Source organism: Phytophthora parasitica, assembly GCF_000247585.1.
Source record: "Phytophthora parasitica INRA-310 unplaced genomic scaffold supercont2.11, whole genome shotgun sequence".
NCBI classification, from domain to species: domain Eukaryota; phylum Oomycota; class Peronosporomycetes; order Peronosporales; family Peronosporaceae; genus Phytophthora; species Phytophthora nicotianae.
In genome coordinates this window covers 498360-521550 of record NW_008648997.1, presented here as the reverse complement: position 1 = coordinate 521550, position 23191 = coordinate 498360, and the positions used below count along the sequence as shown (strand labels likewise).

General features: G+C 48.6%; 10 protein-coding genes across 10 annotated transcripts; 6 read left to right on the top strand and 4 right to left on the bottom strand.

Annotated features, from left to right (window-relative positions):
* Positions 1-1866: 1866 nt before the first annotated feature.
* PPTG_07145 (hypothetical protein) lies at positions 1867-2556 on the bottom strand (the record flags this gene model as incomplete). The annotated part of the gene is made up of 1 exon (XM_008901304.1): positions 1867-2556. One exon carries the CDS (start codon positions 2554-2556, stop codon positions 1867-1869), a length of 690 nt encoding a protein of 229 aa, XP_008899552.1.
* A 21-nt stretch (positions 2557-2577) lies between these two features.
* On the bottom strand, positions 2578-4286 carry PPTG_07144 (hypothetical protein). The gene has a single exon (XM_008901303.1). It carries the CDS (start codon positions 4252-4254, stop codon positions 2638-2640), a length of 1617 nt encoding a protein of 538 aa, XP_008899551.1. The 5' UTR covers positions 4255-4286; the 3' UTR covers positions 2578-2637.
* Positions 4287-4622: 336 nt separating this feature from the next.
* Positions 4623-5122, top strand: PPTG_07143 (hypothetical protein; the record flags this gene model as incomplete). The annotated part of the gene is made up of 2 exons (XM_008901302.1): positions 4623-4817; positions 4901-5122. 2 exons carry the CDS (start codon positions 4623-4625, stop codon positions 5120-5122), a joined length of 417 nt encoding a protein of 138 aa, XP_008899550.1.
* Positions 5064-6742, bottom strand: PPTG_07142 (hypothetical protein; the record flags this gene model as incomplete). The annotated part of the gene is made up of 2 exons (XM_008901301.1): positions 5064-6574; positions 6641-6742. 2 exons carry the CDS (start codon positions 6740-6742, stop codon positions 5189-5191), a joined length of 1488 nt encoding a protein of 495 aa, XP_008899549.1. The 3' UTR covers positions 5064-5188.
* A 216-nt stretch (positions 6743-6958) lies between these two features.
* PPTG_22031 (hypothetical protein) lies at positions 6959-7564 on the top strand (the record flags this gene model as incomplete). Its single annotated transcript, XM_008901638.1, has 2 exons — positions 6959-6975; positions 7417-7564. 2 exons carry the CDS (start codon positions 6959-6961, stop codon positions 7562-7564), a joined length of 165 nt encoding a protein of 54 aa, XP_008899886.1.
* A 263-nt stretch (positions 7565-7827) lies between these two features.
* PPTG_07141 (hypothetical protein) lies at positions 7828-9873 on the top strand. Its single transcript, XM_008901300.1, has one exon. The coding sequence runs from the start codon at positions 7858-7860 to the stop codon at positions 8743-8745; it is 888 nt and encodes a 295-aa protein (XP_008899548.1). The 5' UTR covers positions 7828-7857; the 3' UTR covers positions 8746-9873.
* PPTG_07140 (hypothetical protein) lies at positions 8793-11230 on the bottom strand. Its single transcript, XM_008901299.1, has one exon. It carries the CDS (start codon positions 11196-11198, stop codon positions 8874-8876), a length of 2325 nt encoding a protein of 774 aa, XP_008899547.1. The 5' UTR covers positions 11199-11230; the 3' UTR covers positions 8793-8873.
* Positions 11231-12490: 1260 nt separating this feature from the next.
* On the top strand, positions 12491-12679 carry PPTG_07139 (hypothetical protein; the record flags this gene model as incomplete). The annotated part of the gene is made up of 1 exon (XM_008901298.1): positions 12491-12679. One exon carries the CDS (start codon positions 12491-12493, stop codon positions 12677-12679), a length of 189 nt encoding a protein of 62 aa, XP_008899546.1.
* A 3566-nt stretch (positions 12680-16245) lies between these two features.
* Positions 16246-18054, top strand: PPTG_07138 (hypothetical protein; the record flags this gene model as incomplete). The annotated part of the gene is made up of 1 exon (XM_008901297.1): positions 16246-18054. One exon carries the CDS (start codon positions 16246-16248, stop codon positions 18052-18054), a length of 1809 nt encoding a protein of 602 aa, XP_008899545.1.
* A 1132-nt stretch (positions 18055-19186) lies between these two features.
* PPTG_07137 (hypothetical protein) lies at positions 19187-20618 on the top strand (the record flags this gene model as incomplete). The annotated part of the gene is made up of 4 exons (XM_008901296.1): positions 19187-19267; positions 19307-19925; positions 19997-20190; positions 20265-20618. 4 exons carry the CDS (start codon positions 19187-19189, stop codon positions 20616-20618), a joined length of 1248 nt encoding a protein of 415 aa, XP_008899544.1.
* Positions 20619-23191: the final 2573 nt, after the last annotated feature.

The window sequence follows — 23191 nt, the reverse complement described above, 5'->3', positions numbered from 1 at the left end:
ACCAATAGCGCTGATGTAGTTGAACATATCCTTTAGCAAAGCTTTTGGATCATCGTTCACGAAGCAACGAACCTCCTCCGTTAAGCTATCGGCTACTGACACCGATACCGGGATGTGCTCGTTTGTGAAGACAGTATTTTCCCCGTGCTTAGTAGTCGTAGGCTTGAGAATAGCCTCAAAGTCATAGACGATGAAATGGTCGATGTACTGGTCAGTACCCTTAATAGAATACTTCGTTAGTAGTGAGCCAATGGTGTTTGGCGCAGGGCGATAGATCGTTGGGCTAGCTGGGAATGATTCGACATTGACAAGCTCACACTTATTTCTGACGTGGTTCCTAAGCTTTTCAGAGCTAACGAAGACCATATAACATTTCCCACATTGATATTTATGCTGAAGCACGTTCAGGTTCTTAATATAGAGAGCGTGGTTCTCGTGCGAAAGGATGTTGATCGAATCGTAGCCCTTGTCGGATCGACGAATGGAATCAACCTTTCCAGAGTCAATATCCATAGTATAGACATTGATACTTAGTTTGAAGCACTCCTCAAGCTCGTCAAACTGGAGAATATCAATAGGCTTGAAACTTCGATACAGACCGAGGGTGTAGGTAATATCCTTGAATGCGCAGTATTGTTTGAAAGCCTGCTTCACCAACGACTGAATCTTCCGCGGATCCTTTTTGGGATCATTATGCTTGTGGAAAGCGATACAGTGAAAGACACATTTGTTGTTGGTCTTAGGGAAGTTGATAACACTCTTATTATCTTGAATGATTTTGGGGATAACTACTTCACTATCTCCCAAGGCGTGCTCGCGATGATATAGAAAAATCTTGAACCCAGTGATAGCCTTAACCATGTACCCAGAGCTTGGGTAGTTGAGTTTATCAGCCAGCTCCATTGAGCGAATCTCAGAAATAACCTTACGAATGTCGCCCCTGCTGTTGATGGCAACAGGTTTGTCGAATACAGAGGTATTGCTGAGATTTGGGTGGAAGTATCTCGTGTCGGAATCATCGGTTTTGCTAACAAGATCATACCCGAGGGCAACATTTACCTTAAAAGCACTTTTCTGACTCTCGAGAACGTTCTCGAGCTTGTCGTAGAACTCACCAGGTTGGATCCCCTCGTATAGGTGGGACTCCATGTGGTTGCCCTTGTAAAAGCGATAGTGAGGATCAGCCTTATAGTCCGAAGACAAATGCTTCTCCAGCTTATTGAGGGTGGTCTTGTACTGCTTAGCCACTAGCTTGAGGTTGCTAGGGCGCGATAGGTTGCTAACATAGACCATCTTACCAGTCTTTCCGCGAACCTTCACCCGGTAGCTAGTACCCCATTTAATTGCTCGAATATTTAATCGTTTTAGTCCTTCAAGCTCGTATGCAAACATGCTCGTTATATAATTATAGCTATATTATTCTCGGTGTGATGACTTTATAGTATTGAGATCTTGTATCAGGATCGACTTTATATCACTGGCGACTTTTTTCATCTCAAAAAAAATTAATTAATTAGCTAAGTTCGGTTTCAGCGCTAAGTTCGTTTCCATCCTCATTAAGTTCGATTTGGGGCTTTCGCTTCCGAGCACGAATCTGCTCTCTATTCTTATCGTCGTAGCTCTTCTGATAGGACAATCGTGCTTCGCGTGTGCGCTGGTAGTAGCGCTTCTGCGCTGCATTAATGCGCTCCTTGTTAGCTTGGTATTGCTCAGGCGAGTATGCCATCTTTCTATATTATTCACTTTATATTTATTAGGAATAACAATTATTGATATCGAAGGGAGTGTGGACACAAGCACACATGTAGCATCTAGAACTACGATGAAATGTGCGAATGAAAGCCATTGGATCGGATTAACTTGCAGCTAATTTAAAAATGTCAAGCTATCACAGACTACTTCGGCCAGATTATTAAGACTTTCTGACGTATCGCTCTTGCCAAAGTAGTCAATTAACTCCTTCAGCGCCGGGTCCAGCAAAATGGTCGGAGAGACACTGAGGATGGACCGTGTGAGAATTTCAGCATCAATTTGTTTCAAAGTGGGGCTCGCTTCCATCACTTCCATAAGATCAATCCAGAGAGGCTTTTCCCCATCGAGGATCACATTCGGCACGCGAGGATCTCCATGGACCAGACCATTCTTGTGGAGTTGCCTCAGCATTTCAAAGAGGCTTAGTACTTCGTGTCGTGTCGTCGGTCGAGGCAGAGGTTTCCCCACAGGAGAAAGCAATAACGCCGCGCTTTCAGGAGTTTCGATGATCTTTCCCACAGGACTAGCCGTCAAGCCTGTCTGCTGGGCAATTGTCAAGGCCCTTTCCTCTTGATAAAGACGTCCCACCGAACATTTCTCCACGATTTTTAGCGCGAAAACTTCGCCATCCCGCCTAATGACTCTAAATACGCGTCCATGAGCGCCACGGCCGAGAAATGCATCGCCCTCCACCACATCAACGCCCAAATACTGGCAGGCAAGGGACAAACGCGCCACCCATGGAGATATGTTGTCCGTAATAAAGTTCTGAAACAATGATTTCGAGCCCTTGTTGGCCCACATTGCTGCTTGAACTTTGACAATGTCACGAAAGGCAACTAACGTAAAATATTGGTAAGATATTTTGGCTAACTATTTTTTTTTCTAATCGCTTCCGATCATTACTAACCGTCTTGCACGAATTTCGAGTACAGTCGGAAGACGCAATGACTCGTCCTGTTCCCGTTTACCGGTGTCACTAGGTAGCATTTGCTGTCGCTCTTTCTGCAGTTCGTTTGCTGAGACGTTCATGGTCTCTCCAGTACTGCCGCTACTGGCATTACTCGCGACTTCATGGTCTATTTCGTTATGGACACCTCTCACTCTGAGCAGCTCTTTGCTTCGACGCAATTCTTCGTCAAATTCTTGAGGCGAAATGGTGAGACTAGAGCCATTAACCTCCTCGAGAAAAGCCACACTAGAGACCAAGTGTGTGAAGAAATAGCCTGGCTCCGACACAAGTTTTGTAGGATTCCGGTACTCTAAGATGAACGCCACGTTGCGTTTGAGTTCGCACGGGTTGGCCCGCAACACGACGTAGATCAGCGCCGGCAAAAATTCATCTGCGGACGGGAATCTGCCGCCGTTTTGCGCCTTTAAGAACGTCGTCAGGTCCTGACATACTCGCATTACAGCGTCCATCTTGCGGCGAGGACTCGGACACAACGTCATGGCTTCAAGCTGCTTGGCTAACCGAAGCCACGTCTGCTCCTGTTCTTTGGTCTTCGGTACTGGTAAATCTAGATGCTTGAAGGTGACAAAGCCCAACAAGCTCACACGATCATGGAACGCTTCGTCTTGACTCGCTACTTCTATCGAGGGGGTAAGCGTCTTTGCATACAGTTTCTCCATCAGGAATGCCTCCAGAACTTCATGTAGTAGATCCACTCCGTACGGATCTCTCACATGTAGAAACCTTAGTTGTGACTGTGTGTCTTCATCTCCTTGTAGCAAAATTCTCAGCTTCTTACTGTGTTTGATCTGCTCCACCAATTTGTTCACGAAGTCCTGCACTTTTCCGCCCGGTCGATCTCTCGTCGCGATCGCTCTTAGCATCAGCGGCAGATCCCATAGCTCTGCTCGCTTTACAAAGGACTGGATACGGTACACTAGTTCGGCTGCTTGGGCGCTCTTTAATAGTGCTACAAGTTCTCGAAACCCGACGAGAAACGCCATTTCGCGATCGTGGCCGGTCAACTTTTTCATTCGGGGACTGTGCGAGCGCTGCCATTGGTCCAGCAGCGTCCCCTGCTCCCTTAGCTCCTGGAGTAACGTCCGATATCGTCTTGTAGAGTGCTGGGTGTCTGCAGTTGACTGTGGCTCTTCCTCGGTCAGCTGTAGTTCATTGGGCAGAATTTTGAGCTTTAGTTCGTCTAGACTCGCGAAAAACTTGGATAGCTCGTCGTTGACACCCTTCAGAGCTTCATGGCAATGGCTGGGGATAGATGAAGCTGTTAAATTATCTGGGAACCCATTGCATCCGACTGGAAGCGCGTTGTTATCGCGTTGATCGACGCCGTCGACCCACGACACGCGATTTGTGCGAGCAGATAATAACAACTCGCTGCGACGCTGCTCTGAGAGAACGTACGAAGGTGCAACCGGTACGGTTGGGACCGCTGCGAAAACAGCATCTTGGGACGCCCGGCGAGACGCGTCTGAGTGACCTGCAGCGGACGTCGTAGCGGATTTACCACCACCACCTCGACCCCAGAACATCATCCCGGATGGATCCGAAATGATCGAGTTGAACGGGGAATCTGTCTCAAACATAACCTATATTAATTCATAGGCTATGGGCTATTATAGGTCTATGTTTATGTGTTAGGATAGGGTAGTTTATTTCATGAATTACGACAGGATTTCGATATCGCCCTAACAGATTCCAAGTGGAAAAATGGTGTTCTTCGGCAAGCTTCTGATCGCGGTGGGGACGCTACTGCTGGTGCACGCCGGCTACTACTCAGTGCAGTGTACGCTCCTGCGTTTCCTCTTTCCAACCCTGTCTTCTTGCATCTCTTATCGACGTTTTGATGCTGTAAATTCCATTCAACCAGACGAGTCGTATGTCAAGTTGACCGAGACGGCCGATGCGCAGATGCCTCCATTCGAGGTTAATTATTACCCCAATGAACAGAGAGGTGAATATGTCTCATCAGCTATGCATTTATGTTCGTGCAGGTCGTGGTGGAGCTTGTCGCGGCCTTCCTCGTCTCGCTAGTGGGCGTACTGCTCACTTCCGGCGAGATTCTGCCTATCCGCTCCAACGACGCACTGCACTCCAGGTGCGACGTGCAATTGCCGCTGAAAAGGAACACAATTTGAGCTGTAGATACTAATTTTTGGGTCGTTTGCTTTAATGCTGCAGGTCGCTGGCCACTGTCATCTCGAGCCCGGACTTCCACGTGTTCAACCACCGCGGGAAGGCTCTGCACAAGCGCGTAATGTCATAGAAAACTGGCCAAAAAGAGAAGAAAATGGAGACGTTTTGTGCCAAGGACGCACACTCTTCGACAACGCAAAGTTCTCCCCCGATTTAATGCTGAGTCCTTGTTGCCTTAATGCGTTTTGTGGCGCTCTATTATCATAACGTTATGCGTATTTTGTACGGCTCTATTTTACGACGGACTTCAGCTAGCATGGTCAGACCTGGACGTCAGTTAGACATGAGATCGAGGTCATTGCCGATCGCCTCCATAGTGTCGAGGTAAAAACTGTCGAGCTCGTGATCGATGTCGGTGAGCTTGTACTCGTCCGTCAACGTTTCAAACTCCGGGTGCTTGGGGTCTCGAGGAGTCATGCGACGCCGAGCACTAGGCCTAGACTGAGAGCCTAGCGGGGATGGCATTGGCCATGTCGAGGAGAAGCCCTTTCCGCCAAAACACTCGTCCACAACTGCTGCAGCCGCCGCAGTGCGTGGCGTTGCGCTGCTGGAGAAGAAGGAGCCACCCGAGAACGGCGACTTCCTTGCGTTAACAAGAGGGTTCGCTGCAAGCTGGTAGAGCTGCTCGCCATGGCCACCGTCGTTACCGTCCAAGTTGGTCTGCTCTAGGAAGTAACTCAAGCCTTCCTGCTCGATACTATTGGTTCGAATCAGTCGAGGGTGATCCAGTTCCTCCTGGTTATCGTGCTCCTCGTTTGACTGTTTACTACTGTTACTAGCGGTGCTGGCGTTCGACTGCTGAGAACTTGTCATGAGAGGCATTTCAGCTAGACGCGGCGTCGGTAAATCCAGGAAAGTATCCGCGTATCCTCCTGCACCGGTCAAGTCGAGTTCCTGACCCCACAAATGCCTCGTTGAAGCATCCACACGGAAATTGGATGGCGTTCCGACCCCAGGGAAGCCCGAACTGACGCTGTAGTCGAGATCAAAGTCGTCGAATGTAGCCGAGCCGCAGTTCAGCTTGCGACGTGGTGTACGGGGCTTTGGCTGGTCTACTTCAAGCGCCAGGCAGTGCGTTGGTCGCTTCTTGGACGATTTGGTCCCTCTTTTTGGTCTGCTTTTAGTCTTTTTGGTCGTGACGGTTGGATCTGGTGACGCTAATGGGAAATCTCCATCGAGAGATGACGAAATAAGTCGCGAGAATGATGGTGACTCGAGCTCGAAGCAGTCTAACCCACTAAACAGCATAGAAGGCTGACCAAATGTTTGTGCGTCTGTCTCAGTCATGGCAATCTGACTATCGACGATCAAGTCGGAAGACATGGCTGCGAATTGGTTGTGCTGGTACATATTGCATTGATGGGAATTGAGGCTTTTCTCGAGTGCTGCGGCGTTGAGTTGCGCTGTTCTGTTCTTGGCTGCTCTTGCAGCGGCGCTGCGACTACGACTGCTCTTCTTGGCTGAGCTGCTCCTGCTGTTGCTGTTCGACCTGCTATTCGACGAGGTAGTTGAGCCTGGAGGCAATGGATTGCCATTTCCAATTGGAGCTCCGGTACCTGCTGCAGCGGCCATGCGTTTCTTCTGTAAATTGGCCACCCACTGATCTCGAATCGCATTTCTAGTCGATGGTTTTCCTGTTTCACTCTCCATCATCTGACTCTGCAAATATTGAGAACTTTGTAAGATACTGACGTAAAATTGATGAACAAACGAGCTAGAACATACCCGGTGAGCGACGGAAATCGGAGATAGAAGTATCGGTGCGGGTACCGTCGCTCCTCGAATACTGTGAGTGCCTTTCTTAGCACTAGGTGCGGCGGTGACCATAGATTTCCTGTTATCGAGATGTCTTTAGTCGCCGTCCTTCGGTGCAGCTTCGTGGCCGAGCGCGGCAGATAGACGATGAGTTCGGATGTGAGAGCCAAGCGGGCTGCTAGTGTGGCTTTGCTTGAGGGTTCCGATGGGAAGTTTCGTGTGCGCCGTCCCAGCCGAGCTGACCTCGATGAGCGCAGAGTCTCGTTTCAAGAAACATGAAACGACTCAATGGAAGAATGGCTTCGGTATGGACTAGTACTTGTTTAATTCCACAAAGCAAAGGGATGTATTAAATCAATTGTGGCCGATCCGTTTCGCTGCTTCAGTTCGTTACGGCGACAGTATGGGACTGTTGCAGCCCGTTGGGAGAAATCACTGGAGCTATTCAGGACGAGCAGTATGGCAGGAAAGCTCTGTCCTCTTTCCCAATCACTATATCACTCCCTCAACGCGAGTTCCGTGGCTTCTCATGGCACCCAAACACGCCATTAACGAAGTTATCGTTGTTTTTGCAGCAGTAAACGGCACTATCTTGCCGGTCATTAGGTAAAGGGATAAGATCGCATACACCGTTGGCTGTACAGATCAATCTCCAGACCCGAACGCATTAATTCCAGCCAATCGACACATGGTCCGCCCTTCAAGTAGTTGCCGTTTTCTCCGGTGCTGACTCGAGCCGTTGATAGTGCCGCTGGAGGTTGTCCCACTAGCATAGGTTCGCTTACTGGCATGGCCAACGGTGGCACATGGGCAGAAGATGGCAAAAAAGATGGCATTGCACTGCACGAGAGCGGAGTCGTGACGACGAACGGGTATCAGCATGGACCTTGCTAGCAATGACTACATCAACCGTTACAGCATGGAATGGCTACATTTTGCCACACGTATCAACTTCAATATGCCTTCTCACAGTTTCAAAACGTGTGGCCCGCAACCTTTCCCCGCTTAATCGGATATATCACTAATTCCATTCCGTATCGGGTTTCTCTTAGAAATCCGCTATTACAGTTATTCTCTGCCGACAAAACTTTGCCGCTCCTTCGACCTTTGTACCCATATATAATGATAAAGGTTTCGGTGGTACACACTTCTGATAACGTTCTCTCCAGATCAAGAATCCCCATCAAATGCCAGGCCTGACTCCCGACCAGCTCGCTGCCTTCAACCGCGACGGCTTCCTCGTCATCCCTGGGGCTCTATCCCCCTCTACGTGCGATGAGTTACGCGCCAAAGCAGGCGAGTACGTGGCACAGTGCGACGTGAACGAGCATCGCTCCATCTTCACGACCAACGAGCAAACCCGCCGCATGAATGACGAGTATTTCCTCGAGTCTGGCGACAAGATCCGCTACTTCTTCGAGGAACACGCCTTTCAAGAAGACCAGAAGACACTGGCAGTGCCACTGGATGTAGCCATCAACAAGATCGGCCACAATTTGCACAACCTCGACCCGGTGTTTGAAAAGGTCAGCTACGCATCCGAAGTCCAGGACATTCTCAAGTCTCTACAGTATGTGCGTCCAATGGCAGTGCAATCCATGTACATCTTTAAACAGCCGGGGATTGGAGGGGAAGTGAAACCTCATCAGGATGGCAGCTACTTGTACACGGAGCCTCAGTCTGTGGTGGGATTCTGGTGGGCTCTGGAGGACTGTACGCTTGAGAACGGATGTCTGCATGGGATTCCAGGCTCCCACTTGACAGTGCCGGTACGTCAGAGGCTGAGACGTACAACCAAGGAGCAGCAGGAGAAAAATGGAGGCTTATTGCTGGAGAATGTGCCCGAGAAAGTGGATCCTTTTGACATCAGCAAGAGCCAGCCACTGCTCACGAAGAAAGGAGACCTCGTGTTGCTGCACAGCTCCTTCGTGCACTACAGCGAGGCCAATACATCGCCCTCTTCGCGCCACGCGTACTCGATTCACGTGGTTGAAAGCCACAATGTGGACTATCCTGCAGATAACTGGCTGCAAACGACTGGAAACGTGCCGTTCAAGCCAATTTACGAGACTTGAGTGTGCAAAGAGAGACTCCGTATCAAGAGGAAAGGAGGAAACTGAGATACAGTTATCAAGTTTGCTTTTAATTGAGCATGCCACCAAGAACCTTCGAGTATCTATACTCACGTGTGGGAGTTCTGATGCTACTTTGATTGTAGGAATGCTGCAGCTCCGCCCAGCACCTTAACGACGTCGTCGACGTGCGTCTGGATATCCTCAGCGCTGTCATGGAATGCAATTCCATCAGCCAGACCGGGGAAGGCTGTGCCGCCGTAGCCATCGTAGAATCCCGGGCCGAACACGACGTGCTTGTACCAGCTGCGATGTGGCAGTCCTGCCTCCATAGTGAGATGGCGTTCCAAGTACATGAGTTTATTATTCCAATAGCTGAGATCGTCGCCAGACTTTAAAGACGCCAGGTTTTCGTGAAATTCCTGAGCGCTTGCATCAAAATTGTCAACAGCGCGTCGTAGCTCTCCCAAGTCAACTTTATCAACGCCAAGATAGCGTTCCGCTGCCACTTTAAGTTGCTCTTCGAACGACGCAACCGCTTCGCTCATCACAAGGCCATACGTCGAGAACTCGAACGGAAGTACCGCGTTATCAGCCAAACGCAGAGCTAACAACCCCCACCAACGTCCTGTCGTCACGTGCGAGATATAGTCTGGATCTGCGAACAGCTCCGAGTACATGATACTATCCATTGTGCTGTGGTAAGTACCGTAAGCACCAGACAGACTAAACCCAATATTTGCAGACACGACACCCAAATGGTGACAGAAGGCACCAAAATCACTTGCTGTTCCTAACACCGTCAAAAGATGATCTGGCCCAATAGTTCCCGATGTAGCGTTGCTTCGACGATAGCTTTCAGTTTGTGCGAGCCATTGATGATAAAGAGTCTTCTGCTCAACTGAAACTCCGCCAAAGTCATTGGCAGGGATAGCGTTCGCAGTCTGGAAGAGAAGTTTGGCAATAGAAGGCGAGCCTCCAGCTCCGGCTAGTGGACCCAGCGTGGTATCGACGTTAAGATACGCGATGACCTTAGCTCTCAACTTGTCGGCGTTCTCTTCGACATATTCTGTACTGCCTAGCAGTCCTTGCTCCTCAGCATCCCAAGACGCAAGAACAATCGTGCGCTTGGGTCTCCATCCTGCTTTAAGCATGTTTCCAAACACTCGACCCAATTCCACGAGAACTGAAGTGCCGCTGTTGGGATCAATAGCGCCACAGACCCACGCATCGCGGTGGTTGCCTAGGATAACTTGCTTTTCCGGCTCCTCTGAGCCTTCGATAGTGCCGATAACGTCCCAGATAGGTCCAATAGCGTTATCCATCTCCAAATCTAAGTTCATCACGGTTGAACTATCATCCCCAATGTGGTAGCCATTAGGGAATGACAGGCCACCCTGCCAACTCGCCGGTGCTTGTCTACCTTTCAATGTCTTGAGAATATGTTGGGCTTGTCCGTATGAAAGAGGCAGGGACGGTAAGTGCGGAATCGTCTTGACATCTTCATAGTTAAGGTACTTTGTCCCGAGAATTGAAGCCCATCCTGGAGTTAATGGGTCTCCACACTCATTGTAGATGGATCCACGCTGGAATGAGTTTTCCGGACGCCAAGGACCCTCCGGATACACTGGACCCTTTCCAAACCCGTCGTCCAGAGGGTCTGAGTAGATGAGTACTCCGGCCATTTCATGCTCCAGAGCGGAGAGCACCTTCAGTCCGCGATAGTTTGTACCGTAACGCACCAATGCGATTTTCCCCTTAAGGTCGATCCCCTCATCCACCAGCCACTGGAAATCTTGCTGCGATCCGTAGTTTGCGTACACTACAGGAGCCGTAACATTTCCAGACGGAGAGTACGCTAAGAACGGCGGCTCTGCGGTGGGGTCCACGGTGCACGAGTCTCCAGCTACTGATGCCTCTGTCAGATTGAGCTCTTGTGCGGCTTCCTTGGGCTCCACAATCGCAAGACGACGACGAATAGGAGTGGATAGTAGTGTGTAGTATTCCTTGATCTCTGTCTTGATACCGAACGACTCAAATTGCTCCACCGTGTACAGCGCCGTCTCGTAATCCGCCTTGGACCCAGCGATGTGGGGTTTCTTGGAGTACTCGTGAAGATACTCTCGGATATGCGCAGCGTCCACACCATCAACAAGTTGGTGTTCGACATCATTCAGCGCCGTCTCGAGTGCCACATTGTGGTATAACGGATTGTTCCCGCTGCTCGCGTCGTATTCATCACGGAATTCCACAAGTGAATTGGTGCTTTGCATCCCCTGGAACTCAGAAGTAGTAGCATACCCAGCGACCAGCAGTACGACAACCAAGCTAACAAATCGAAGTAGAGTGGGTTTCCGAGAAGACGGATCTGACACTCTTGTCAAGGTTTCGTCATGGATCTGGTGGCCGTCAAAGGTGCCGTAGATATCACTCGGTTGATCGGATGGCATGTCCATGGTGACGAAATGGAGACTGTGTTGGACGATCACAAATCCGTAAATGAGAGGGTTTCGTAAGCGTATCTTGGCGTCTTCGACGTGACGCAGGCAACGTCATTGGTACACTCATACACAACGGTTTGTCCGACACTGACACCAGGCGAAGGTCAGAACGAGTTTGCTTTTTTCGGTACCAGCTTCAATAATGTACTATAGCTGAATGGAAAATGATAGACAAGCAATAGAGGGGAGCTCGACGATTGGGGATAATAGCAAAACCTATGTTTTTCGTTTTTCGTTTTTCGTTGTTTTTTTTTTACTTTTACTCATCTTATTCCAAGTTTAAACATAGGTAGTTCGAGGTTCAGTGATTAACCATGCTGGAAGCTAACAGCCCCTTTACGCTGTAATACACACAATTCTATGTGTTTGAGATGGTGAATACCTCATACGCTGATGCTATTGATGCTGACTAAATTATGGATGTAGCTAGCTTCTAGAACATACATCTTTGTAGATCATATTCCTAGTTTGTTAATCGCTAAGTTACTTACTTCGTCTTTCGACACTTCGAACTAAAGACTACTTTCGTCCCTGCGCTCCCTGCTAACCCGCCAAAGTTTTTGCTATAGAAATACGCCCGCAAAGGTGACTTGATTTTTTTGGTACCGTAGCAAAGCTCGGCAACAATGCAGCCGATTGGTACTTGTTTGAAGAAGTGTTTGTCCCGATAATGCTACGTTTGCTATAGCATTTACGTTTGTATACAGGTGAGAGGGGAATGCTTGTGCTGATCAGAAGCTCCTGGTTTTCTTGAGCTGCAAGACAGTACTTTGACAGTAAATCGACAGTAACACCGCTCGCTATTTGAGTTACTGGTTACTTCATGAGTAGTAGTGTCCAAACTACTGACTACTATGGTACTTTGAGCAGTATTTAACAGTAGATAGTAGCGCACCAGTAGCGTTGGTATAACGAACCCTGGTGGTGGCAGTATAAGAGCTCCTATTCAGTCTTCACATTTCCAATCACTTAGCAAGTGTACTCAGTGAGGTTCGCGTCAAAGGAAATGCCTCTTAGGTCTAATCCAACCCCTCCAAAATCCACAAGTGTGAGTGCGTATCAACCCACGCAAGAGAGGAGAGTCCGTTCACCGCGCTGCAGTCTTGCGACAACAACGGGAGCCAAGAGCGAACTAAAGACTATCGCTGTGTCGACCGTCAGAACGGCAAGCGCTTCTTTTTTTTTCGAAGAGTCTGGTTCAAATCCGCTACTTTGGACAAACATGATATGCCATGAAGAAGTTAACCATGGAGAAGCTCAAACACATCGCAAGCGATCCAGGATACACCCAACCATCAAGGTCGAAGCTGACGCTGCGTGTACTGCAACTGCTGGACTTATCAAGGCGCTTCAAATGCCTAGGCGAAAGTATCCACGGAGGTTTCCAGAAAGGATCACCGCGAATCGGCAAGATCGAAGACATTCGCTTGTTCTAAACATGTTTAAATAGTGCCAACGACTAGTAGATGCTTTTCATGCATGCATTAATCCCCTTAACTTGTCAAATTGATGTCTCCACGACTTTGAGGCCATAATTCAGGCTTCACCACTTCATTTTGCAGTATCAGACAATGATGACTCCGGAGTGACAAGATGCAAAGCAAAACAAAAAATGGTGTGGCGAATAACTCGGTGATTTTCCAAATCAAAGACCAGAGTGTGCAAACGAAAGGACTACTTGGTTCTCTGCCTTTTATTACACGAAAGTCGTCGGTAATCGTGTTCTACGGTGCTGCCGAGGGCATGCTGACTATCACGTCGCTGACTCACTGCGTTAAAGAGCAAAGATTTCAGGCAATGCATCTCTTCGCGCTATTCATGTAACTACATACACAAGAGCCCAAAGACCCGCTCGTCCCCTCTGGATGTCTATCACAAGCCGACCCAGTCCGGAGCTGTGGAGCTAACGCCGTTAATTTATCAGAGCTAGTCCTTGCTGCTGCTCCTTTCAGCACAGTGACCATCTCCCTGAAACCATCACTCTTAGGACTACTTCTTCCGAGTGCGGTCTTCTTGACTACTCCATTGCATTTCTGAATGTCTGGCAAATATTCCAGCCACAGCATCAACGCAATCCATTCTTTCTTTCTGAGGTGTGCCTTCCACATAATCGCTTTGATTCAGTTCCAGCACACTACAGGTAAAAGCGATCATTGACCACGCGGTTACAAACCTCTTGTGACTTGATGCGCTAACGGGATTACCAAATCCGACGGATTTTGAAATCTCAAGTTAATAGTATCCTTATTGGGGAATTATAAACTTGGGATTTGTTTGATAATTTTTTATTAGAAAACGAAGTAAATACCCCTCCAAATAATAACCCTCCAACTGCGTTACTCTCTAAGTTGGTCTAGTATGAGACATTTACTTCCTCCATACTAAAATACAGTCCTAGAAATGGGATGTTAAATGGGGAGTATTTTACATGTCAAGAATACTCATGACTATTTGTATAAAAAAAATCTTCCATTTTGTTTCTATGGTATGTCAATGCTAAAAATTAAAATAGATTAGAAAGAATACCTTACATGCACCGTTTTCGTGGGGTGAACATATAGGATTTAAAAATACATCTGGTTTCAAATCAGGTTTCAGAATAGAAACCCGTAGATATTGGCAAAAGGAATACTATATCTGGAAGTTTATCAAAGTCCGAGGGCACGAAAACAGGTGCAGTACTGTACTGGAGAGATTATCAAACAAATCCCTTCGATTCGTACAGTTGTCAGGTTGCCCCAATCCCCCTATGCTAGCCTGTCAGAAACACGAAGAGACGACGACATTAGTACATCTCCACTCAGGCTGGGATTGATTCCAACGATGTTATTGTGATATTTTGATATCGTGGTATCATTTTGGAGACACTATGCTGGTAGTTTTATTTTATTTTAGGCGCATTCGGGATAAGAGCTGACGGGTTTCACCACACAAAAATCCTTTACGAAATGATAACCCGTTTCAATATAGAACTGTTTCAATATATTAAATAGAATTTGGAACAAAGAACCAAACTATGCACGTAAGATATACCATGAATGGCAATGGCAATGGCCCCATCAATACTGGCAAGTTGGGAAATTCCTGTCATTGCAGATTCTTCAATTTGTCAAGCAAGCGATCAACCGTTCAACTCGCAAAAGACAGGTGGTTAGCACGTCGTCCTAGAATATTCGTTGTCAAAGATTTGCTTGTTACTGTATCATCCGTGGATTAGAATAGCTTCGATGATTCTCTTTCCTTAGCTTATAAAGCCTGAATTGTGCAGGCTTTGTAGATAGATCTCGACTTTCCGTGCCCTGTTAAGGTGAGCGGCAGCAGTCAAATGCAGTGCTGCTGGAGCTTATTAATAGGCAGTGCCTGACAATGAATTATGGTTACGGAAAAATGTCCAAAGAGGTATGACCTCGGCAAGCTTTGCTGAATGAGTATAAAAACTGATGCATGAATTTACTGACAGCGCGACTGGCTCAACGATATTGTTGAGGAGAGGAGAAACCTATATACTCCGATACTTGTGAGAATTCACTACCAGGATAAGTGGATGCCCACTTCTGATAACTAGCAGTTCTAGTACGAAGAATTCGTCGAGCTCCATTCCGATGCCTTGGGAAAACTCTCGCCGTTTTCGAGAGTCTACCACCCACTGAGGGTACCAGCCACTGGAAACCCGGAGTAGGGAGCCATACCCTCGAATAGCATTCCCAAACCGAAACCTGGTGTAGGGAATCAGACGAGAACATGGAGTTACCACTACATCACCGAGCTCGAGCGTACACGAACCTGACGTCTTGTACATGTACATCACCAAATTTGTCACGAAATGGATGATTCATCTCGACAACTTTTACTTGGTGCGGATACGCATGGTGAACTCAAGTTTTACAGAAACGTGGGCGCAGCTACGATGACGTATGAATGAAGGCTGGTGAGCAGAGATTGATAGTAGAACGATTTTTTTTTATCAAAAGTAATACAGTAATACCCACCACATAATTAGCTCCTAATAACATGATAGTATTACCGACTTGACTGACGGGTCTAAGTGATATTACTGTTATATTAGTGGAGTATTACTACTGTTGATCTTGGTGGTCGACGGCCGTCGACCACCAAGGTGTTCACCAGCTACAGATCGAGGCAGATTTCATGAGCCTCGATCTGTGAACCGCAGGGCTCTCGTGGGACGAACCGCTCACTCGTTTGACGGTGTACAGCGAGCTTCGCGCCTGTGTGCCAGTTTGGCACTGGCAGCTTCTCGTGCCATGATTTTGCTACGAATCAGCGTTGTTCTAAGTGGGAATTACCAGTGTTATCAGATAGTACTCCACTATTACAATCTGACCCCAATTATAGATAATACTTATCTATTATTACTAAAATGAGCTTAAAATATTCCTAATAGTCGGACTATTAGCTCCCTATTACTTGGCTATTACATATTACCAGACTATTACCGCTACTACCAATCTCTGCTGGCGACTATAAGCTCGTCTGTACTAAAAGCAAGGCGGACTACGGGCGTATAATAAGAAGTATCGTCGAAGAGCGATTGCACAACTATTGTAGCGGCCACCGGTGGTCCACCGCCAACCAGGCCACAGAAGACAGAATTGCAAGGCGAGATCGAGGGCTATTGTAAGGAAGCAAGTCGGCATGTAAGTGTTCTTACAATTGCACTGTAGAATGGCGACCTAAGGATGTGGATATCTTAGTGCATTTTTGTGCTCTTATACAAGTGCATGCTTGTATTATTAGGTTGCTTAAAACCCCATACAGTTTTGGGCATTCATCATTTCAAATCGGTGCCGAATGAAAATTCTGCTTACGAACACTAAATGTACGCTTACATACAATATTATGAGCCTCTATCTAATCAATACGGCATCCCATCATGCCAAATGGAGCATTACTTCCGTCGTAGAACGACAATGCACACGCTTTTTGGACAGTGCACAAGCATTTGTGAGTAATCCGTACTGCTTATTGTGCAACTTGCACCATGGTTCGCCGCCCAGGAATTCTCGCTCTGTTTTTCGTGTTACTCAGCGTGTCTCCGGCTACAAACACGTCGGCGTCCCTCTCTCCTTTCACAAAGACTACTTCTACTCGCGTTGGTGTCGAGTGTACCAAGGTTGGCAGCTTTTTCTCCGCAGTTACGAGGTTGTGCATCTGTGAACCATGTCACGTGTGCGAGTTCAAGAAGGTTTCGATGACCTGCGGCTACAAGAAGCAAGAAGGTATGGACTTATCGGACGGGTCAGACCTGACGGTCGATCAACCTTTGCTGTTACCGACGGACTGGTTTCTAACTGAGGAGGAGATCACGGCGTCACGTAATGGTACACCTCGAAGCGACTTGGCCACTTACACGACTGGGAATGACGTGACAACGTACACAGTTACAAAGGAGTACTTCGATGCTGCTTTCAAGGATCTCTCATCTACCGGTGAAGGAGATCGAGTAATGCTGGCTGGTTGGGGTACAGACCTCATTCCTTTTCAACCCGATGTTGACGGTGGCAACAAGTCCCAATTGCACGACGTGGTTGAAGGCGTGATACAACGAGGCGGCAGTTTTCACGCGTTAGTATGGGCGAATTTGTTGAACAAAGCCCAGAATATCAAGGTCCGTGACGACATTAACGCTATCCCAGCATCACCGACGACAGGCGAGAAGCCGCTTTTTCTTTTTGATGATCGAACGCGAACGATTACGTCGACTCACCACCAGAAAAATTTGATTATCGCGGCTACCAATTCCATGGGGAAGGATGAACACCCTGTGGCTTTTGTTGGTGGAATTGACATCACTTCCGATCGCTGGGATACTATGTACCACAATGAGTCGGAGCTACGTGAAGAAACCGGTGTAAAAGGCGACTTCGACGGCTGGTTGGATGGTCATGTTCGAATCCACGGGCCAGCCGCGAAGGATGTGGCTGCAAACTTTATCAGTCGCTGGAACTCTGACTACGAGCCAACACAAGGTCTCGCTCCGGACTTGCTCGACTTTGAAAATCCTACATACGAAGACTTGGAGCCTCTGAAGTACGCAAGCAGCACCACAAAGTCGAACCTAGGTAATCAGAACGTGCAGATCGTACGCACTTTCAGTTGTAAGTACAAGAACTATGCCGGGTTCGCTCCTTATGGCGAGAACTCGCTGTTCCAAGCACGTATCAAGGCGCTATTGAACGCGAAGAACTTTATCTACATCGAGGATCAATACTTCATCCTCGTGCCTGAGCTGCTAGAAGCGCTTCTAGAAGTGATGCCCACGATCCAGCGACTCATTGTGGTGGTGCAGCGTCCTGTTGGAAAATCGAAAGCCTCTGGATATAAGAAATATCTCTACGAAATGACCTCTCCTATTCAGAAACTTTACCCAAACAAGTTCCAGATTTACACCACGAAGGAAGAGCTTGATCTCTACATCCACACTAAAGTTGTGATCATCGACGACGTTTACCTATCGGTTGGTTCTGCGAACTGGAATCGCCGTAGTATGACCTCGGACTCGGAGTTGGCAGCCAATATCATTGACGATGAGACTGTGGAATCTCCGGACGGAGTCAAGGTACTAAAAGCCGCACGCGACTTTCGAATCCGCAAATTTCGAGAAATGACGGGTCGTAGCTACGAGGAATTGGACAGCATGACGTTTATCGAGGCCGCGAACCAGTTTGATGTGGTTGCTGCTGATAACTCGAGCATCATTGAAACGTATGAAGTGAAGAAGCAGGCGTACTTTACTGCGATTACCGATATCGTCCGAAAGACAGTAGACCCACAAGACACCTGCACATAGCTGTATGGCGTTTGCATCAATAGATACCTCCATTTACATTCTCGTACTCAATTCTTGACGTACCCAACTTTTGAAAGTTGAGGAGTTTTCATGCTGTACCTATTTTGTTGACGTGCCCAACAGCGGGGTGGTACAATGATTACTGTGCTCATTCATGACGGGGTGCCTTGCTTTTGAGTAAGTCTTCAAAATTCTGTCGACACAGCAAGTACTACAAGTATTAAATAGTCTACAGTCATGGTGAAGTAGACGGTTCTGATTACGGGAAGCAACCGCGGTCTCGGATTCGCGTTTGCCAAGCACTACACGAACGCTGGTTGGAGCGTCATTGCCACTTCACGCAAGGGTAGCGACTCCTATATACGCGAAGATATTTTCGAGCTCCATTCCGATGCCGTAGGAAAACTCTCGCCGTTTCGAGAGCCCACCACCCTCTGAGGTCTCTGAGGGTACCAGCCACTCGAATGGATGGAAACCCGGAGTAGGGAGCCAGACCCTCGAATAGCATTCCCAAACCGAAACCTGGTGTAGGGAATCAGACGAGAACATGGAGTTACCACTACATCACCGAGCTCGAGCGTACACGAACCTGACGTCTTGTACATGTACATCACCAAATTTGTCACGAAATGGATGATTCATCTCGACAACTTTTACTTGGTGCGGATAAGCATGGTGAACTCAAGTTTTACAGAAACGTGGGCGTTGTAAGCTCGTCTGTTCTAAAAAAAAGGCGGACGACGGGCGTATAATAAGTAGTATCGTCGAAGAGCGATTGTTTATCGAAGTCAGGGGAGCTTGGGGGAGAGCGCGCCAAAAGAAAAGTGCCGCCCCCGCAGTTCAGACGGATGGAAGCTTCCACAGCTGTCCTACACCTGCTTGTATATTAATTACTATGCTTTTACATTCCATAGTACTAACCGCCCATTGCAATAATATAATAATATCGCCCAATCAGATACACTCACACTCCCTCTGGCAACCGCCGCCTCTTCATAGTCTTCATTCTCGAAAAAGCACAGCGGGCGGCGAAGTCGGCCGTCTCAACAGGGTCTCGCTCGAACCGGTGCCATCGTCGCCTTCGGGCCTGGCTTCACTGGGATTGAGTGGGTTCCAGCCCGAGGCGGTCATCATGGCTTCATTACGCCCGTCTGCTTCCTCTCGTGCTCTCTTGGTGGAGATCCAGTCTACTGCTGGGCTCCGTGCGACTAAGGTCGGCTGGCACGCGCCGTGTTGACCCGGCCATCATCAGAAACGGCCGCAAAGCGACCACAGGCTGCAACGTAGCCCGCTTCAACGTCGCCACCGCTGTCACCGCCACTACCGTCACCTCCATCGTCGCCGTCGGCTGTTGGTTCTCCTGCGGCTTCGCCTGCTTCTGTTCTGTCGGCTGGTTCTCACCGTCTCCGTTGAACACCGCGCCATCATCACCTCTGGACGACGCTTCGGTGGCGTCGGACGTGTCTGGCGAGTCGATTATAAACCACCTGAAGGAACTGCATTGTGGTCCGCTTTTCGGCAGCTCAAGCGAAAAGTTAGAGGAGGACGACTCGGAGGGTCTGCGCGCGGCACGTCCGCCATCCCCCCTCCATCAGCGAGTGGTCTGTTTGATGGTGACAGCGATGAGGAGACCGAGCCTGTTGGTGGACTCAATCGCCTGAGGCGTAGTACCGACTCTGGTGACTGGCACCCGTACGCCTTGCCTCCTGTCCCGGCGAAGCATCCTGCGAATGGCCGTACCGATCACTACGATCCATCAGCACCTTCCGATTACTCCGTTCCAGTCAACGTTGAGCAGCTGCATAACGCTCGTGGCGAATATCCGCATCGGTGCTTTCTCGTGGAATGGCAAGTTACGCCGCTTCAGTTGGGTGGGTATGGGAGGAGCAACTCGCCCAACGATTCGCTCGCCGTATCGATCAGATAATGCGGTGGTGTGAAGATCTGAGCCCTGGTGTATTCGCCAATTATTACAAGAAGTATTTCGCGTGTCGTGACCAGGCTTCTCCTGCTGCTTCATGGACGCGTTTCGAGCGGCGCTTTATCTCCTTGGTGACCCTGGTCTTGCATCCACGGCTACTAAACTATGAGTGGACTTTGAGCGTGAACATCCAGGCACTGTCGACGGAGTTTTTCGTGCGGAAGCTACGGAGTTCTTTCGCGTTCTTCAGCGCAGCGATTTTCCGTTGGATTACGATCTTCTCTTCCAGAGTTCATTTGATGCTTCATACACGAATGTGGAACGGTTCCAGACGTTTGTTCAAACACTGCGTGAGGGAGTGTATCTCACGAGTATTGGTGATGGCCTCGTCGGACACTGCGTTGTTATTCGCGCGAGGGGTCCAGATACAGCCGTCTCTGTACTGGATGGAGTCGAACCGCCTGTGACCCCGGAACCTTTGACAAACTTGGAGCGTCTCGACAAGGTCAAGTGGATGGGATTGATGAAGCTGAATCCAGGGTACCGTTGCCGCCGCGGCAAATGCAATGCCAAATCGAATGAAAGCTCGCAGCGAGAAAAAGCAGCGGAAGTTGTAGGGGGTGTAATGCGGGAATACATGTAGACTCTCGGGCCCCTTTTACTCTTGACTTTGCCGTTCATCTTCTTCGCCGTTTCCTTCTCCTGGATGCTTTGAAGTCCGCAATGAGATCTGGGACCTGTGAGAGATTCTCGATCGGCTCCCAAGTGGATTTCTCCTCACCCACCCACTCCACAAGAAATTGGTTCGTCGCTTGTGAGTTCGCTTGCCAAGAAGTCTTTGGATGAGTTGTCCAACTGTGCCGTCGGCTAGAACGACATCATGGGGCCTCGACATCCGAGTGGCATCCTTGTATGGTTTCCAAGATTTGGTGTTGAAGACTGGATGAAGTTTGTTCCCGGCTGGGATGTTCAGCTCGTACGCGTAATTGTGGATCCTCTTCACCACCGTATAGGGACCTATCCAGTCGACTTGTTGGAACCTTGCCACGATTCTCAGCAGTGAGCTATAGAGGATTGAGAGAGATGTATCCGAGATCAGCTTCGAAAGGCGCCATCTTGATACTGCTGTTCACGGCCGAGTTTACTGCAAACTCAGCATTGGCAAGATGGATGTCCCAGTCGTCTTGAACTGGTCCAACGTAGCACATTAGGTATTCTTCGAGTGTTCTGTTCATCCGCTCCGTCTGGCCGTCTCCCTGAGATCGATGCGCCACTGTAATCTTTAGCGTTGTTCCGATTGATTTGAAGACGTGTTGCCAGAACGTCGAAACGAACTTCCTGTCTCTGTCGGATACGATGCTTGTTGGCATTTCATGAAGTTTTCAGATATGGTCGATGAAGAGACGGGCAACGCCTTCGGCATCTACCTTCTTCGTAGTCGGCACAAAGTGAAAAAGCTTTGTCAGTCGGTCGACGACGACCCAGTTGAAATCTACCTCTCGCTTTGTTCGTGGCAAGTCGGTGATGAAGTCCATCGAAATCGATCTCTACCGTTCGTCGGGAACACGCAGTGGTTCTAGCAGTCCCGGTGGCTTCGTTAGCCTTGGTTTGTTCCGTCGAAAAGGCTCACATTCAGCAATGTACGCTTGGATTGACTTCAACATCTTGGTCCAGTACCACCTCCTAGCAAGGGTCAAGTACGTCCGCTCCGCTCCTGGATGATCTCCGTAGTTGGAATTATGACACTCACCGATGACCACCTGCCGCAACTTCACATCGTTGGGCACTATTATACGTGACCCATCGTCGGATGGAGTCTGGTACCACAACAAACCGTTGTCTTCCGAATGGCAGCGATACTGTTTCTTCTGTTGTCGCTTGGCTTTCGGCTGCTGGCTATCTACGCGCCGCTGGATTGCTGTGAAAATCGCGTTTGCTCCTCGATATTTCGTGTACGCGTTTTTGATCTTGGTTATCAACTCGCTGTCTGTGGTCACCTCGCTGACTGCCAAACTGGAGGACGTATCATTGAAACTGGTCACACTCAAGTCATGGAAGTGCTTCGTTTCTGGTTGCAAGTCTGGAGTTCGGCTTATGCGCGTCTGCGATTCCGTTCTTCGCACCTGGGAGTTATGAGAACGTAGTCTGATACTCCGCGAGGATAGCATACCAGCGCACAAGACGACGATTCGCCATCTTCTCAGTAAAGAGACCTTCAAGACTCTTGTGATCCGTCGCCACGATTGGTGGCTTGTCCAAGCCGTAAATCCGGAAGGCTGCCAGCGCGTGGACAATTGCCAAACGTTCTTGCTGCTGCGTCGGGTAATTGAGTTCTGCGGTTTTCATCTTCCTGCTGGTGTAAGCAATGGGTAGCTCAACACCATCGACAACCTGGAACAGGACTCCTCCGACTGCAAACTTTCTAGCGTCCGTACGCAAATACATAGGCTGATTTAATTCGGGCAAATACAACACTGGTGGATTACGCAACCGTTTCTTCAGTTCCTTGAAGTTCTTCGCTCTTCGTCGAAACGAATCTTCGCATTGCGCTTGGACTTCTTCTTGAGCAAGGTAAACATACTTGCTGTCAGCTTCGCGTAGTCTGGGCAGAACCGTTGGACGTATCCAGTTAAGCTGAGGATGCTGTGAGGCTCCTCTTGCGTTCTTGGAATTGGCCAGTCCTTGATGGTCTGCACCTTATCTGGATCCATCCGCACGCCGTTTCTTTCAACAAAATCTTCAAGGCATGGAATCTCGTCGGCACAGAAGATGCACTTGGACAACTTCACATATAACTTGTTATCTCACAAGATGTCCAATGTTTTGCGGAGAGCGTCCAAGTGATCTTCACTCTTCTGCGACTTCGTGAAGATGTAGATGTCATCATAGAATGACTTCGTGTTTTCCAGATCGCGAAAACTTTTCGACGTCAACCGATGCATCGTCGCTGGCGCGTTGCAGACACCCATGGGTAGCACCATATACTCCCAGAGTCCGTTTGGCGCCTGGAACGTTGTAAACTTGATATCTTCCGCACGCATACGAACTTGATAATACGCGGACATCAAATCCATCGTCGAAAACCAGTACCCTCCGGCCATGGCGTCTAGTATGCCTTCTTTACTCGTCATCGGTATACTATGTTGTATCGTATTGGAGTTCAAGTACCGATAATCGTGAACAATCCGCCATCCAACTGGCTTCCGGACGCAGAAG

Coding starts and splice junctions, on each gene's coding strand:
- PPTG_07144 (XM_008901303.1), bottom strand. CDS start 4,254: ATGATGTTCTGGGGTCGAGGTGGTGGTGGTAAATCCGCTACGACGTCC.
- PPTG_07141 (XM_008901300.1), top strand. CDS start 7,858: ATGCCAGGCCTGACTCCCGACCAGCTCGCTGCCTTCAACCGCGACGGC.
- PPTG_07140 (XM_008901299.1), bottom strand. CDS start 11,198: ATGGACATGCCATCCGATCAACCGAGTGATATCTACGGCACCTTTGAC.